This window comes from Prinia subflava, chromosome 4 (genome assembly GCF_021018805.1).
Source record: "Prinia subflava isolate CZ2003 ecotype Zambia chromosome 4, Cam_Psub_1.2, whole genome shotgun sequence".
NCBI classification, from domain to species: domain Eukaryota; kingdom Metazoa; phylum Chordata; class Aves; order Passeriformes; family Cisticolidae; genus Prinia; species Prinia subflava.
In genome coordinates this window covers 70,299,235-70,315,420 of record NC_086250.1, presented here as the reverse complement: position 1 = coordinate 70,315,420, position 16,186 = coordinate 70,299,235, and the positions used below count along the sequence as shown (strand labels likewise).

Below are 16,186 nucleotides of genomic sequence, written 5' to 3'. Positions count from 1 at the left end.
ACATTTCACTCTCCTCCCGGATATCTTTGAACAGCAACAAAGCCTTGGTTTAGACATTGTCCTGTGGAGTATTTACAGTTGTTCAAGTGCTTGCTGCTGCTGTGTATTATGGGTCAAAATTCCCCTGGGGAATGTTCCCCAGACAGCACAGAGCCATTTGAATGGCTTTTCTAAGCACCTCTGTTCTTTGTCCCTATTTAATCACTTCAGTGCCCATTCCCCAATTATACACAACACTTTATTAAACTGTACAAACAGCATTGGCATTTACAAAAATCATGTTAACCACTGTCATAAACATGATGACCAGCTCCACAAACTGCGAGCACAGATGCCCCCTCCTGCATTTCATACAGCACAAACAAGGATTTCATCAGTCACTGGACTGAAACCTTTCTCAGGGTGTTCTGCTCTTCTTGTTGACTTCAGGCACTTCAGCCCCTGCTCCTGCCAGATTCTGTGCCTGCAGTCACTGCCAGTGATATCCCAGCACTGCCTGCAAGGCTGCATTCATCCTGTTGGGAGGTCCAAATTAACAGCCTGGACCAACAGAACCAGGAAAGCAGCTCTGAAGGGAACCTGATTTTGGGATAACTCACCTTTTAGAGCTTTTCTTCACCATGGACTGGAGGCTGATGCAACAAAGCTCCAAATGTATGTTCTTCAAATAGATCCCAACACCAACTTGAGTGAGTGCCTAAGCCTAAGTTGTTACAGAATCTTCTTTTTAGGCTCTGACTTGATTTTGACTCAGGTTTTCCTGGGTATCTCAGTGACAAGCAGTAACTGGGTGGTTTCACAAATCTCAGAAAACAGTGCACCTTTATTTAAAAGGATCCCATGATGAAAGGATCACAGAAAAGACTTTTTTTTTTTTTCAAACCCACCTACCTTCCCACAGACTGCAATGGGATAGAACACAAAGCAAAATATCACAAGGTGGAGGTAAGGGCCACCCTCACCTGATGTGCCTCCTGCCCTGTGACCATCGTGTGCAGCTCGTTGACCTGTGCCAAAGAGCTGGGACATCATTTAGAGAAACAAAAAGTAAATCAGCCTTTGCAGGACCAGTTAGTACCTTTCAAGTGAAATACCCAATTCTGTGACAGGGAGGCCACTTTTACAATGCTTAAACACTGGCTTGAGGAAACATGTTTCATTTTTCTCATGTGGTTTTAGGTTAAAAAATCAGAGAACCCCATCGAGATCCTGCCCTGAGTCTGGTGTGTGAGAAGACACTTAAAGCTTCAGAATAGGGTTCTTGAAGCATTCTGCAACTTCCCGTCCTTCCTGCTCAGGCACTAAGTGTAAAACTCTGGTCTCCTGTATTGATCTTGGCATTTCCTTTGGTAGCGATCCATTGAGATAGGCAGATGGTGGAATGGGAACCTGAAAAAAGTCTTTTTGTCCCATGGAGAAAAATTGAGTTGTAGCACCTGTGAACAGCATTTTTAAAGGGTGCAGGGAGCAAATTTCTTCTTCAAAGCTGTGCACACTTTGGCACTTCTGCACGTGTACAAGTGGAGGTTACCAAAGCAACCAACCTGAGTCTTCCCTGATACCCTCAGGTCTTGAGCAAACCACTTTTCCTTCAGGAGAAGGTGGGTCTGGGTCAGAGTTGCAGAAATGGGCACTGACATCACCAGAAGCTCAAATATACTTATTTTTCCTTACAGAGAAATCTCTGTAAGGTTGGCTCTGTGTACAAGTAGTGGGGAACAGGTTTTGGCACCTCCTCATTTTCAGTTTCTCTCAACTTCAAGAACACTGGGAAGAGAGAGAAGAGAGACCAAAACATTCCACAAAGAAACTTTATCATCAATGAAGAGTGGGCTGGCATCTGCTATGGACTGGTCTAACTCAGAAGCCTCCAGGCATGGTACAAACTTTCACTGAGGTGCTTTCTTTCTGGAGGGTTCTTGATAAAAATAATCATGCACGGTCTTCAGTTGACAAAGTGCTACTCAAATCATTACAGAAAATTCCTTCAGTAAGGCAGGTCTCAGGAAAATATTTTCTCCATTTTAGGGTTCACAAAAGAGAAGTTGCTGAACATATTTTGGTCCATGCTGTTAATCAATGCTCTGTCAGCACAGGACAGTCTGGGTTTTTCATTTAGGAATTCCTTGTCGAAGTTGCTACAGTCACTCGGAGATTTCTTCAAGAAAAGGAAAAAGAAAATTGATGTCAAACCACAACAGTCAGTTATTATTACCATGGTACTGGTCCTATCAGGCTGCTTCCTATGGGCTCAGCTCAACATTTAGTAGGGAGCCAGTAAATATTATAAATAAATTATAAATTATATAATAATTTATGAATTTATAAATTTATAAAAATCATAAATAAATATTATAAAGGAGGCACTGAGCCTGTGATCCAGGAATTCTGCCAGGCAGAGATGTTACAGCTTTGTAACATGGCAGACTGAACTCAGCAATTGTACAACAGTTGTGGAAGGCTGTAAAATGAAAGTATGATGTGCTCGTCAAATTAAATTTTATTATTAATAGGAATTTAATAACTTAATGAGACTGTCATTAATAGTCAGAATTATTTTGATTATTTTGATTTTTGACCAAACACCTGGTTCCTGAACTGTTTTACCTTCTGCAGTGCAATGAAAGATAATCCTTTCAGAATGGGCTGTAGTTATGTGAAGGGAAGGTGTTACCCTGGTGCAGTAACTGAGAAAGAGATGAGTAATTTATGGTGTGGGCGTGCCAGACCCGGCCTTGCACCCACCACAAAGCAGCACTGTGAGGATCAGGACAGGCAACCAGTAGAAATGCACAGTTCAGAAGACCTGAGATGGGTGAAACTGAAAGAATCTCCTTCCTTACCACTCTAGGTTTGAAAGGAGGCTCCATCCTTCTCTCCTCTAAAGCTTCCCAGTTGATTTCCCGGAAAAAGGCGTGCTGGCGGATGTTCCCTCTCGCCCCCAGCCTCCTCTCAGGCTCTCTCACAAAAAGCTGGAATGTTGATTCCATAAGTTAAATTCTCTGATGTCAACACAGGCATAAAGCAGGGTGGAATGTGTAATTAGTCAGAGTTGGTGCAATGAGATGAGGCCATAATGAAGAAAAATGTTGGGATTTTTTTTTCCTAAACAAGGAAGTTTACTGATTGGTATGAAGATGATTACTACCTCTAATCCTGACAGATGTACAGGCTGTTTGGGCAGAAAGATGGCAGCATGTGCCCCAAAAAGAGATGTTCAACACCTCAGTCTGATGTAACCCTTAGTTTGAAGTACTTTTTCAGGGAGTTAATGAGCCTTGCACCTTAGGGACTGCTCTGAAAGAAACTGATCTCTGCTGGTGTCTGTGAGGAGCCACCATCACAAATCAGGAGAAGGAAGACACACAAATCTGCTTATGGGAGAGGTGTGGTTTGATGCCCACAGCAAAGACAATGACTAAACTAAACCTGTTCCTCTCTACAACCGAAGCTGAAGAGAAACAAATTGAAGACAATAACTGTGGCAGAAAGGCTTTAATTCGATGGGAGGTGATTCTTACCTTCACCAAAATGTCCTTTGCATCCTTGTCCAGCCAGCGAGGGTAGAAGGGGTTGTCCATGCGGATGGACTGGAAAAGCTCCTCCTCATCTTGACCGTGGAAAGGGGACTGCCCAATGAGCATCTCATACAGGAGGACACCAAAGGACCACCAGTCAACAGAGGTGTTGTACTTCTGCCCCAGCAGAATCTGTCCAGGAAGAGGAGCCACAAAGGCAGAGGTAAAATGTCTGACATGAGTTCTCCAACTTCAGGAGGGTGGCCAGAGTGTGACCTTGCATCACCTGCTCTGCAGAGTGGGCTACCAGAGGTGCTTCCTCCTGCAGCAGGAGCCAGAAATCTGCCAGTGGTGCAGGGCCTGTGGCTCCTGGAACAACGAGGCACAGCCACACCTGAGTGCCAAAACAGTCCCTGGCACTACAGACAACAGGCTGCACATAACTCTTAAGTTACTTGAACAATCCTTGGCAACCAGAGAGATCTCAAATATAAAAGATGAGACAAATCATCTTTAGCCTGCTCTCCAAGGGTTCAAATCAGGCTTGTGAAGTCCAAGAAGATAAATAGTCAGGTATGAGCATTTTGGGATTGATTCCAGTGACAGAAGCTGAGTTTTAGAATCACAAATGTGGCAGCATAAAGGTACTTTAGGACTTTCAGTCACTTAAATCTGTGTGACATTATCCCACCAAAATCTTCCCCAGGAAAAAACACGAAAGGGGTTGCTGATCTGTCCTCTTGAGACCAACCTTAGATGGAGGAATAGGAATTTGTCCCCAGTCAGTTCCTCGGTTTGTACCTTTCAGTGTCACCTATAAAGTGACATCCAGCTGGAGTGACACAATCAACCAGGGCCTAAAGGACCATCACCAAATTCTCAAACTTCCTCTCTGGAGAGGCAAAATTGATCTCACTTGCCTTTTAATATCTGTTGTGGAGATATCTAGAGGTGAACCAGTTATCACTAGCTCCTTTTACAGCCAAGGAATGCAATTTGCCCAATTCTAAACATCCAGATAAGTATCTACCCACTGTAAAATACAACTCCTGTTTGTCTCCTTTGGTTCTCAAAGAGCCTCAAAAACTTGCTCACATATAGATTTTTACATTGCAGATATCTAAAGGTTCACATGATGACTGTGGTGTGTAGGATTCGTATCAGAATTTTAAGAGCTGTAGAGGGGAAATTTTAATTTTGAGGCACAGCCTTTACTCTTGAGCCCATATCTTGGTTGCAATGGGGTGCTCTATACTACATCTGTCTCCAAAAGAGGAGATGCTAAAAGGACAAAAAAGATATTTGAATATATGATGCAATATATACAGTGAGTTCTACTCATAGCCCAAAAAAAATTTAAAAAATCAGCTAGAGCCCTTAATATATTTTTCTGGATCACTTACAAACAAAACCATCCCAACCTTTTCTTCTGAAAAGAGAAATTATTTTTATAAGGCTTTATCTTTTAAAGTCTGAAGTATCTGGAAATTGAAATGGAAGTGTTTTATGACACTCAGAAAGAAAAAGGTTTATTTTGTTTGAAATTCTCTGGGAAAAAAAATAAACTCAGCAATTTAATTTCAGGCTGCCTTTTTTTTGTCAGGTGTTTTTTGAAATGAAAGAAATTGCTCATCTACTGACCCAAACCCCCTTATTTGCATGGCTGTGACCAAGGTTCTGGGTCTGTAACAAAATTACAGTGGTTACAGCAGTGAAATACTGACAGAGTCCAGTGCTCCTGCCTGTGGCAGGATAGATGATCCATAAACTCTAGAAGTGCTGTCAGTTTAGAGGTAAAATGTTTTATATGCACTCGTTGAATCCCTAAAATAAACATAGTGCAGAAATAAACTCTGAGCTATTTCAGTTTTTCTCTTTTCTGTAAAATAAAATCACAGATAATGGATCAACACTTGGCTATATTTTTTTTTTAGGAGCAAAAAAATAGCATTTTTTTCTTCAATAAAAGCATGCTGAAGTGGAATAAAAGACAATTGCAGCTTGATTGCAGAGCACACTTACACCCATTCTTAGGCAATAGAAATCCAATTGATTGGAAGAGACCCTTGAGCCAGCAGTGGTGTAACCTCAGCCAGAATCGAGCCCCCAGTGCAAGAGAAGGACCAATGAATTATAGTAGAGGAAAAAAAAAAACCCTAAAGGCTTTGACAGCTCTTTGGAAAGTACCAATATCCATCATGAAAACACTAAAATTACAAAATGGGATCTTGAAAGGTAAATAAATGGATTTCAGACTGATGTCAGACATGATGCATGGACGACTTGTAGGTTTTTCTCTGAGCTAAAAAATATTTTCTTTGGCCACCTAATTAGTTAAAGCCTCTCCATAGTAAGATCTATCATGGTGTGAAGCCATCAGGTTAAGGAAACTTTCTCTTTTCTGGAGGGATATAGTTAAAAACACCTAAATTTTTTAGGGGAAAAGAAAACAAACCAAGTTTCTGTCTGGTTAAAAATTGAAATATATAAAAGAAAGGGCATTGTCAGCATTCCTCACGCTGTGTGTGTCTCTCAATTGCAGGACCTCTTGGAGTTTCTTCTGCCATGGCCCAAAAATAATTTCCATTAAACATTCTCTTTCTTGGTTTAAGCCAAGTTCCACTTGCACCAAAAAATGAATTAGCCACAAAAATAAACAATGTCAAACAGCAGAACAGACTCTGAGACACACTGAAATCCAGTTTCTGGCCTGGAACTGCTCCAGACCAGGTTATTACTCTTTGAAACCTTCACCACTGCACAACATCATGCCTGAAGACATTTCCTGTCCCACAGCACTTGCTGACCCCCCCTGTGCCCCACACCTACCTCAGGGGCAATATAGTCAGGAGTGCCACAGAAAGTGCTTGTCTTGGCATCTCCAAACATGTTCTCCTTGCACATCCCAAAGTCAGCAATTTTGATGTGCCCCTCATTGTCCAGGAGGACATTGTCCAGCTTCAAGTCTCTGTGGAGGAAGAGAAGAAAACCCTGTTCTTCAAAGTGTAAAGCACATGAGTTATTTTAGCAGGTTGCACTTACTACACTTGTTCTTTGCCACTGAGTAGTGCCTACATGCTGGAAATACAAAGGAAGGCTGAGGAATAAATGAGGAACTGCTCTGCTGGGCTTCACACACCTCTTCTGCATTTCCCTTGTCCTAGCACTGATTTATCTGCTGGAGAAGACACAGAGTCATGAAATCACAGAATGGTTTGACTTGGAAGTGACCTTAAAGATCACCCAGTTCCAATCCTCTGCCATGGGCAGGGACACCTCCCATAGACCAGGCTGCTCCAAGCCACATCCAGACTGGGCTTGAACACTTCCAGGGATCACATCACCCAAGACATCTTCTAAAAGCTGTTTTCTTCAATGATGCACAATAGTGAAGCTGAGAAGGGCTTTGTGCCAGCTGGTGCTTCTGCCCTAACACAGCCTGGAGAGCAGGTAATTCTCACTCTCTCCCCCCCTGGGGATCTCAATATTCCCTCTGAAGCTGCTGCCAGACCTCCCTGGTAGTGCAGGCTCTACAAATGCCACAAGAGGTGAGGACCCACCAGACCTGCAGAGGGTCAGAGTCATCCCAGGCATCAGCAGAGCCCCCACCACTGCTGGGCTGCACCATCTGAACCCCGGGATTTACAAAGCCTTTCACACTCAGCTGCCAGGCTGCTGTCTGAGTTTTCAGGCTCTGAGCTACTCTGGGAAGCAAGGAGCCCAGAGAGAGGAAGGAAACAGAAATGCAGAGAAGGAAATAAAAGCAAACGAGCTGGTGAATCATGACCATGGGTGGAGAACAACATGGTCCTCAAGTGGGAGCTAACTCTGAAAGGAGAGAAAAGCTTGTGAAGAAGAAAAGAAAAAGGCAGAAAGAAAGGAAGGCTGGCAGGGTTTCTATGTCAATTTTCTTAAACCTTACCTAAAGGTTTTTTTTTTTATTTGAGGTAATGACCCAGGTAAAATGTTTGGATCAGTGATGCTGCACTTAACTGGGGATGTGGGTAGAACTTGGGTCACCTGGTCTATGAGCACACACATTCCTGCACTGCCTGGTTTGTGCTGTCAAGTTTGTACTGCTCCTTCTCAGGCTCCCAAAACACCCAGACACATTTGCTTGCAGCTGAGGATGTTATTTTTTACACTAAATCATGGCCTACACACTTTTTGGCCAAAAGGCCAAGTTGGATGGGGCCTGATCCAGTGGATGGCACCCCTGCCCATGGTGAGAGGCCTGGAACTGGGTGATCTTTATGGTTCCTTCCAACCCAAACCCCTCTGTCAATCTGTGATTTTCCCCATCTCAGGCAAGAGGCCAAACCACGAGGCTACTGCACTGACACCTTCCCACTGACAACTGCTTTACAATGCGGAGTAAAGCACATTTTTTTCAGAGATGTTCCTCAAAGAAGGTGATTTCTGATGCTTCATTCTCTGGGATGATGGCCTGCAGTTGCAGGGAAGATGATTCTTCAGCCTCCCTCTGTGCAAAGCTCCTTGCCTTGCTTGGGCCAGGCCCTCAGCAGGGTGGGGGACACTGTGGTGTTTACACACTAAATTGTTGTCACAGGGCCATTGTTTGCTGCCACAGGAGTATGGCCCAAGACAAAATGGGAGTCATCAATCAAAGAGAAATACAGAGAAAAGCGAGACATTTGCCTTCCAAGTGGCAGACACTCATGTTGTCACAATTTCCAGCTGGAATGACTTATTTTAGCTGCAACCTTGAGATCAATCTCAGGCTGCCAGCACTGCTTTTATTCACCCGGTAGATCGAAGCAAAACAAAAAACCCATCACCTACAGTTTGCTTTCGTTATTTTGATGAGTCTCAAACTCATTGGCTCCAGGCACTGGAGTTTCTGCCAAAAAATGCCTCAGCTCATTTGTTAAAGTTTAAGCCAATGTTTCCAAATGTGGGTGCATGAGACAGAACAGCTGGATGCATTATTCTTATGACACTGCAAGAGACGCAATTCCAAAAATTATTTCTGTTCACTTTCCTAAGTGCTCAGTTTGCTCTGACAGAGATACTGATGACTCTGTGTTCTCAGCTGACCTCGTTGTCATTGTCTTCAGTGAAAAAGGGAAAAGAGAGCAGGACTGGTTAAACCTTTTCTCTCAGCACTTGATACCCAAAGCAATATCACCAACTCCTGGGAATGAGATATTTCTTCCTATCCACATGCTACCCAGTGCCCAGAAGTCCCAATTTCCCCCAATTCCCATGGATCCAGACTCTAAACATCCCTCTCCTTTCAGGAGGAAATGGGTCCCAAACCCCAACACAGCACTGGTGCAGTGATTCCAAGTAAAAATGTGAATTATAAATAAAATGTCAGCATTAGCAGTCCTGCCATAAAATCACCATGTCCTGCAGATATTTTTAATTGGATTTTTTGAGACGACTGACTAAAATTAACAGACGTGGCCAAGTGATTTGGGCACTTCAGAAAATTTTTCCTTTCACTCACAGAGAATAATAATTAGAGCCAGCAAAGTTGCTGAGGCCCCAGAGATCATCTTAGCTTAATGCTACTGATATTGATCTCATGTTTATGCAATCACCATCATTGGTCAATAAAGACTATAAATGGCTCCCACATGAGCACTTATAAGAATCAAAGCTTGTGTTTTAAAGGGAGAATGGATTGTGAGCAAGTCATCCACTTTCAGCATTTGCTCTAATGTTTGCACTACATGACAAACACTGAAATAAGCTCATTTTGGATTCAGCAAACATCGTTGCTGTAGGGAGCTTCCTCATTTATTTGTGACAAGTTATTTGTTTTCTGCTTTTAAACAAGGCTGCAATGTAGGAACTGAATTTTGCCATGAAATTGAGCTTAACCAGAGCTCCCCAGAAATTCAGTCCTTCCCTTTGGCCATGAGAAATCAGACAGCACCCTAAATTCTGGTACAACTGGGCACTTCCCATACAAATTTTAACATAGGCTTGATGAACCTAAAAGTACCCTCTGCTCTCTGCTTACTACAAGAAGAACTTAACTCAGATTCATGATGGTGAGATGAATCCCATCTCCCCATCGTGGACAAAATTAATCCAAAATTAAGATATATCACTGCCTCGCTGCTCTTGTTACTTGAGTTGAGCTTGTCACCACTGTCCCAAGGTAACCAGCACGGCAGATGTATCAAATTTCTTGTGTCTGACTTGATTTTAATATACCTTGATATGCTGAAAGCTTAAACAAGGTGTGTGAATGACTCTGTGTAAATGCATCCAAGGGTTTGTTTCAATGTTAACTGAAAGGGGATTGGGTTCTGAAAGAAGGATCAAAACTGCCTTTTCTACACTCTCTCTTCAAAATAAAGCACCCAAACACTGTAAAAGGGAAATCTGCAGAGAAATGCAATGCCAGTAAGAAACAGCCTCTGTTTGCCATTGGTGCTTGCAGGGAAAAGCAGAAAAGGTTTAGCATTTGGCATATTAATTACACTAAAGAGTAATATTACCTGTATATTATGCCCTTGGAATGGAGGAACTGGAGCCCACAAATGATTTCAGCAGCATAAAACCTGAATGACAGAAGGCACAGGTTAGAACAGGAGCTTCCCAAAGGTTTTTTTCAACTAGACCCAAGAAGATGGAAACCTTGTCTCCACGAGAGCCAACATCTCATTGGGTTCCCAGAAGGTTTGGAGTGTCTCCAGAAGGCTTGGGGTGACTGTGTTTTACTGATGGGTGACATGAGCTTCCCAAAAGCAGGTGGGAATCTGGGATGGGGAGCACAGACAGACTCCCTGGCTTGCCAAACTGCCCCCTGCCCTGCCCAGATTTATGACCTGCTTTTCAAAGAATCCTGGAATTCTGGAATTATTTAGGCCGGAAAACCCCTCTAGCATCGAGTCCAACCATTAACCCAGCACTGCCAAAACCACTAAACCATGTCCCCAAGTGCCACATCCACATTTCTTGAACACTTACAGGGACAATGATTCCACCACTTCCCTGGACAGATCGTTCCAATGACTGACCACACTTTCAGTGACAAATTTTTTTTTCTGATTTTGAAAACTTATCCATAATATGAGCTATCCAGCAGGCTGGTAGCTTTTCTCTGGAGCTTTTTTGAGCTTGAAGCCGTTGTTCTCAGCACATTTTTACGCAAAGGACACCACCACATCCTGCTGCAAAGAGGCAGCAGCAGTGTGAAGCATGAAAGTGCTGTCCCAGAAGAGAATAAAACCAGAGGATCATATCCCCCTCCAGTGTGGCACAGCTCTGCTCCCTCAGTCTTCAATGCTTTGGCCCTTAATTCTGGGCCTTCAAATGCATTTGAAAAAAATCATCAAACACTGATTTAAATGACGGTGTGGGGTTTTTATTATTAAATTATTAAATAAAAGTAATTCCTATAGTGGTTTCAATATTGACTTTCAAATTACCCTTTGCTTGCAGAAGGATCAAATGCACCTTTCATTTATTCTAATTCTTCTATTTACTTTAATCAAAGCCAAATACATTTTTAATTCTTGGCTGCTATATTAATTTTTTGTTTAAATTTACCTTTTGTGCTTTTGATAGGTTTTCACCCCACCCCCTTGAACTTAAGGGGAAAAGAGGGAAAATCCCATTACTTCCAACAAACAACAGCTTCACCTCTGACCACTGGGCTGGGAACCTCAGCTTAAGCAGGTCGTGCAGCTTGGCTACAGAGTGTTGTAAAGAAGCAAGGTCATGTTGAGTGAAACCAGCTGTGTGGATGGAGTGTAAAAGTCTTCTGTGGGAGGGAAAAGAGGATGGGAAGTGGCTCACTCCACGTCCTTCACTGAGCTGGGAGGATGGCCTGTATGGTTTTGTTGAGTTTGGGACAGCTGGGACAGAGAGGGATTCAGCTTCCAGCACCAGCATCATCCCCACTTTGCAGCTGGGCAAGGGGAAGAGAGGTCAAACGATCTGCCCAAGATTTCCTCTGCAGGGCAGCAGCAGAGCTGGGAATAAAATCAAGCCCCCAGTTTGCTCCTCTCTCGTGTGCACCCTGCAGACCCAAAGGCAATGATGAACCTCTTACGTTGCTCTGGGAAGGTCAAACTTATGGCAGCTCTGGATATGGAACATGAGGTCTCCTCCATTGAGGTATTCCATCACAAAAAAGAGGTTTTCCTAGAGAAGGAGACAAGGTGAGAATAAATAAGGGGTGGTGAAGAGTGCAAACCGCTCAGAAAGCACTCAAAAAGAGGCAAGAGAGTATTACTGTGAGGGTTTTGGGAAAAAAAGCAGCTTCTTTTTTAGATTCCTCATTTTCTCCTCTTGGCTCCCTAAGCCCATGCTCACACTCCCTGCTCTGATTTCTGTAAACACCATTAACAAACACTGCAAAGCCACTTTGTAACCAGCTGGGGCCATGCATTTTTACCAGCAGAGCTCCAGGCTCACAGAAAGGGGTCAGTAACTTTACAGTGCCTGTATAGCAGAATGACAGGTGGGACAAGCTTCTCAGGGGACTAGTGGAAAAGGCAAAAATCACTCTGATTCCCATTCCAGTACAGTATCCACCCCAACAATGTACCCATCCAGTGCTGTGACTTCAAGCTGCTGTCACCTGCATTCTGTGGAGGCACCTGGGTCTGACTTTTTCAAGTTATCAGAGACACCACCCAGACACAGCAATTTGTTTTAAGCACATGCTTGATTTTAAGCCTTTAAAGCTGCTCTATGTAGCTTGCTGGTGGGAAAAAGTAATGAATTTATCAGATTTCTAGATACCCATTAAGCACTTGTGTGTCAGAGAAGCCTGGAAAAAGTTGAGTTCTTGTCCCCAGTCGCATGCAACCACCAGCTGTTGGACCAGGGGCAGTGAAAAACTTTCCTCCTGGTACATAGGAATGATGGAATCTCTCTGTATATAATGAGCAGAACTGATCACTGAGGGTTTTTTTCCAATCCTTGATACAGAACCACAAAATCACAGAATGGTTTGGGTTGGAAGGGACCTTAAAACCCCCTAAAGTTCCAACCCTCTGCCATGGGCAGGGACACATCCCACCAGACCAGGTTGCTCATGTACATGACACTGATCATCTCACAGCTTCATCAGCCAAAACTTCACCACCAGAACCCTGCAGAAGCTGGTTTAGATTGTTCCCTTCCACACTGAATTGTCTCCACAAAGCAGAAAGGACACCTTTTTCTGGAGGAAAAGGATCTGCACACTGAGTTATGGTTTAAACCTCTGTTTTGCAAATCTCACCTTTTGTGCATAAATGCAGGAATAAAACAAAATAGATGCAGTATTTTTTTCCCCTCAAAAGCCTCCCTCTCTTCTATACACACTTAAGTCAGTCATCTCTAGGCTATGCTATAAAGTTTATGAATATCTTCCTATTGCCCATTACATTTTTTCTGGGGGGCAAATAGAGTTATCTTCACTTATATTTTTAGCAGTTGAAGGATTTTATCCATAAGATCTAATGTAAGTACCTCTGGCAGCAAGCCAAGAGCTGGCTATGTTAAAAACCCACAAAAGTGCTTGTTCCTTTCAAACAACAGCTGTCTGCTCTAATTTGTGCAATTTCTTTAGCCAGATCCTCTTAATTACAGCACTCTTATTTAAATGGACTCACTGGAAACCCCACCTGTCATCCAACAAGCTCAAAGCCAGATCTGGCCTCCTGGGGAACGAATACAAATTCCATCACTAAAACAAATGGGTGCAGGTTTTCAGTGTTTCTTGCATCTGCAGGGGGGCTGTGCATGTAAATGAGTTCTAGCAAGTAAAAAGGCCAAAGGAAGGTGGGAAATTCAGTGAAGAAATGTACAAATCTTGGAAGGAATGCGAGCTCAGGAGCCCATTCAGGAAAATACTTGAACAGATGCTCTTTGGGAAGGTACACAGGGAGGTAATGGGGTTTAGCCAACAACACACCAGCAACCACACGTGTCCTGCTGGGACTGAAGAAACCTCTTGGGTCTTGAAATGGGCCAGACTCAGCTTTAGTGGGCTGGGAAGGAGAAAACCCTTCAGTTCCCCTGTAAAATCCACTGGTTTTGGCTACACCTTATCACACATCTCTAACTGTAACTTAAAATCCATGTTTATCCAGTAGAATGTTCATGGATTTTGAGCAACCATCTGATGTTCCTGTTTAACTAAACCCAGGGACTCTGACTTGAAAATGGGGACTCTGGGGACTTCCTTGAGGGAAGAAAAGGTGGAGCAACCCCTCAGATTAATTTACATCCACATATACAAACCCTGTTGCTCAACTGCCTTAAGCTGTGAAGCTGGAGAATACAAACTTTACTTAGGAATGTTTAGAACTGAAGTTGATGATAAATCAGGTGCTACAGAGTGGTACATAAACCCTATTGAAAAGACAGACAGGATCACTCTGATTTTCCTGTTCTGGGGCTTGGAAGTTTCTTAAGAAACTTCCACGCTTCTTAGCTTGGCTTTATTAGCTTCTCAAGAAGTGCAGATGTCCAGAATAGCTCGTGGAGGAGAACTGGTTGAGATCAGCCCTACGTCACCATGAGTGGTGAGGTGCAACCAAGAAGGGCAAAGTGCAACAAATTACTGGACTCAGCTTCCTAGGTCTGAGCTCTACAGAGCCACAGAACACATCAAGTATGGGAAGTGGCAAAAGCCATTCTTGAAACCACCAAGAATTCAAGCGAGTGCTAGAGGTCAAGGGGTCAGGGTGGCGCAGAGGACGTTCTTGCAGACAGGCTCCAGCTTCACTTCCTCTTGCCCTGGGAAAGTCAACTGATGGCTCCTGAAAGCTAACTGAGAGGCTCTGGAGTCTGTCAGCACTTGGAGCAGGCAAAGGGAGGCTAAGGGGTATTATCTGGTTGAAAATGTCCCTGCTCACTGCAGGGTGGTTGGACTAGATTGTTGGAGATGAAAAGTTTCACAAGAAAGTTTCGCAGATATGTAGGTTTAGCAGAAGGCTCTTTGAATGTAGAACTGAAGAACAGAATAGAAATGAAAGCAAGTTTTGATATAGAAAGAATAAAGGATGTCTAAAGTTAGAATTGCTGAGCCAGTTGTCACTGGACAACTAAGAAAGCAAAGGTTAAGTCAAACTGGAAAGAGGTTTTATGGCTAGAGCAAAGGATATGTTGACCACAAACAAAGAAGATGTTTTTACAAGCAGAAATAGGTCTTAGAAAAGCAAAAGATATTATAGACAAAACCCCCCATGTTTTTACCAAGTAGAAACAAAGTCTAAGAATTTTCCACTGCAAGAAAACAGAAAAACAACTTTGGGTTTAAATTGTAACATACTAACTTGAGGATTGGATTGTACTAACCATAATATGGTAATGATATTAGTTGTGATAGGCTATAGGTAAATATGAAAGTATTGTGCATGATGCTGATTGGTTTTTATGTACTAAGATGCTCAGTAAAGAAAACTATATAATGCATTGTAGCCAGAACTAAAGTGGCTTCAGGCACGCCTGTATGCTGTAGCTGGCAGCTTTAGGCTGGCTCTGTGGCACCCACAATCCAGGACTGCTGTAACATCATCTATGCAATAAACAGCATTTTGAAGAGCTGCTTTTTGTCCCGAATCTCTCATCCAGGCTCTCACACTACATGGCCTTTAAAGGTCCTTTCTAACCCAAACCATTCTCTGATTCTCAGGGCTCTGCCAGCCCTTATGCTCTGCAGTGGCCATGCCTGTGGACGCTGAGCAAACAAGCAGGAATGCTGTTCCTCAGTGGTGAGACCCACAAAGCTCTGCAGGAGGCTTGGAGAGAGTGTCCTGCCCCTCTGCCCTGCAGGTAGTGACAGACAACTTGCTGACCACCTGTGGGAGCATCCTGGATAGAAAATGCATGAGGCAAACTTTTGGTCACAGTTCCAGACTCACACGACAGAACAGAAAAGGTTTGCTCTCATGGCAGACCTCAGGGCCATCTTTTACAACCACAGAACTCAAGGAGGAATGGAAAGGAACTTACTGCACTCAGGCATGGATACTGCATCAGGGTAGTTATAAAATAAAAACTGAGTTGGAAGGGACCAATAAAAATCAACAAACTCCTGGCCCTGCACAGGACGCTCCTGAGAATCACACCATGAGCGTGAGAGCGTTGTCCAAACACTTCCTGATGTATTGGACACACATTGTCTTAAGAATATCCATTTATCAACCATTCCCTACTTCTATACAATCTTCCAGGGGCTTTCTCCATTGCAGCACTGGGAACAGGACAAACCCTTCTGTGGGAGGGTGAAGAGCTGCTCCCACAGCAGACAGAGCCCTACAACACGAGGCTGTGCAACACACAGATGTGGCAGCTGTGTCCTGCACAAAATAACACTGCTCCTGCACACAAAATAACACTGCTCCCCAGCCCAGCCAGTCCTGCCAGGTGCTGAAAGCCTGGATTACTGCAAGAACTCAATTTCCTGCCCTTTCAACCCCTCAGTGCCTGTGCTGAGCTGAGCTGCTCCCCACAGACCCACCTGCTCCCTCTGCCTCTGCAGGGCACAGCAGGGATGGAGTTAAACCAACCTGCTCCTGCTCTGCTGCCACTGCTGTGAGAATGAATAGTCACTATCAGAGATGCTTTCAACTTTATAAACAATGAGTAGAAAGCAGGCAGCATTTAAATGGATCTTTTGAAGGTACATCCTTTAACAGGCTCTTAAAATACTTTAACCAGCTGGAAACCCTCCAGAGCGCTTTTCT

At 43.5% G+C, this 16,186-nt stretch overlaps 1 protein-coding gene across 3 annotated transcripts in view; it reads right to left on the bottom strand.

Moving 5' to 3' along the window:
* Positions 1-225: 225 nt before the first annotated feature.
* PRKCQ (protein kinase C theta) overlaps positions 226-16,186 on the bottom strand; it is a 56,145-nt gene continuing 40,184 nt past the window's right edge. For 2 of the 3 annotated variants that reach the window (XM_063397080.1, XM_063397079.1), the window contains exons 14-19: positions 11,554-11,645; positions 9,995-10,057; positions 6,348-6,486; positions 3,522-3,710; positions 2,844-2,972; positions 226-2,158 (exon numbers count right to left, since the gene is read on the bottom strand). In XM_063397080.1, coding sequence (XP_063253150.1) covers positions 2,003-2,158; positions 2,844-2,972; positions 3,522-3,710; positions 6,348-6,486; positions 9,995-10,057; positions 11,554-11,645 — 768 coding nt within the window. In that variant the 3' untranslated portion in view covers positions 226-2,002. The remainder of the gene's footprint in view (positions 2,159-2,843; positions 2,973-3,521; positions 3,711-6,347; positions 6,487-9,994; positions 10,058-11,553; positions 11,646-16,186) is intronic. The other variant, XR_010080329.1, reaches the window with a different exon arrangement.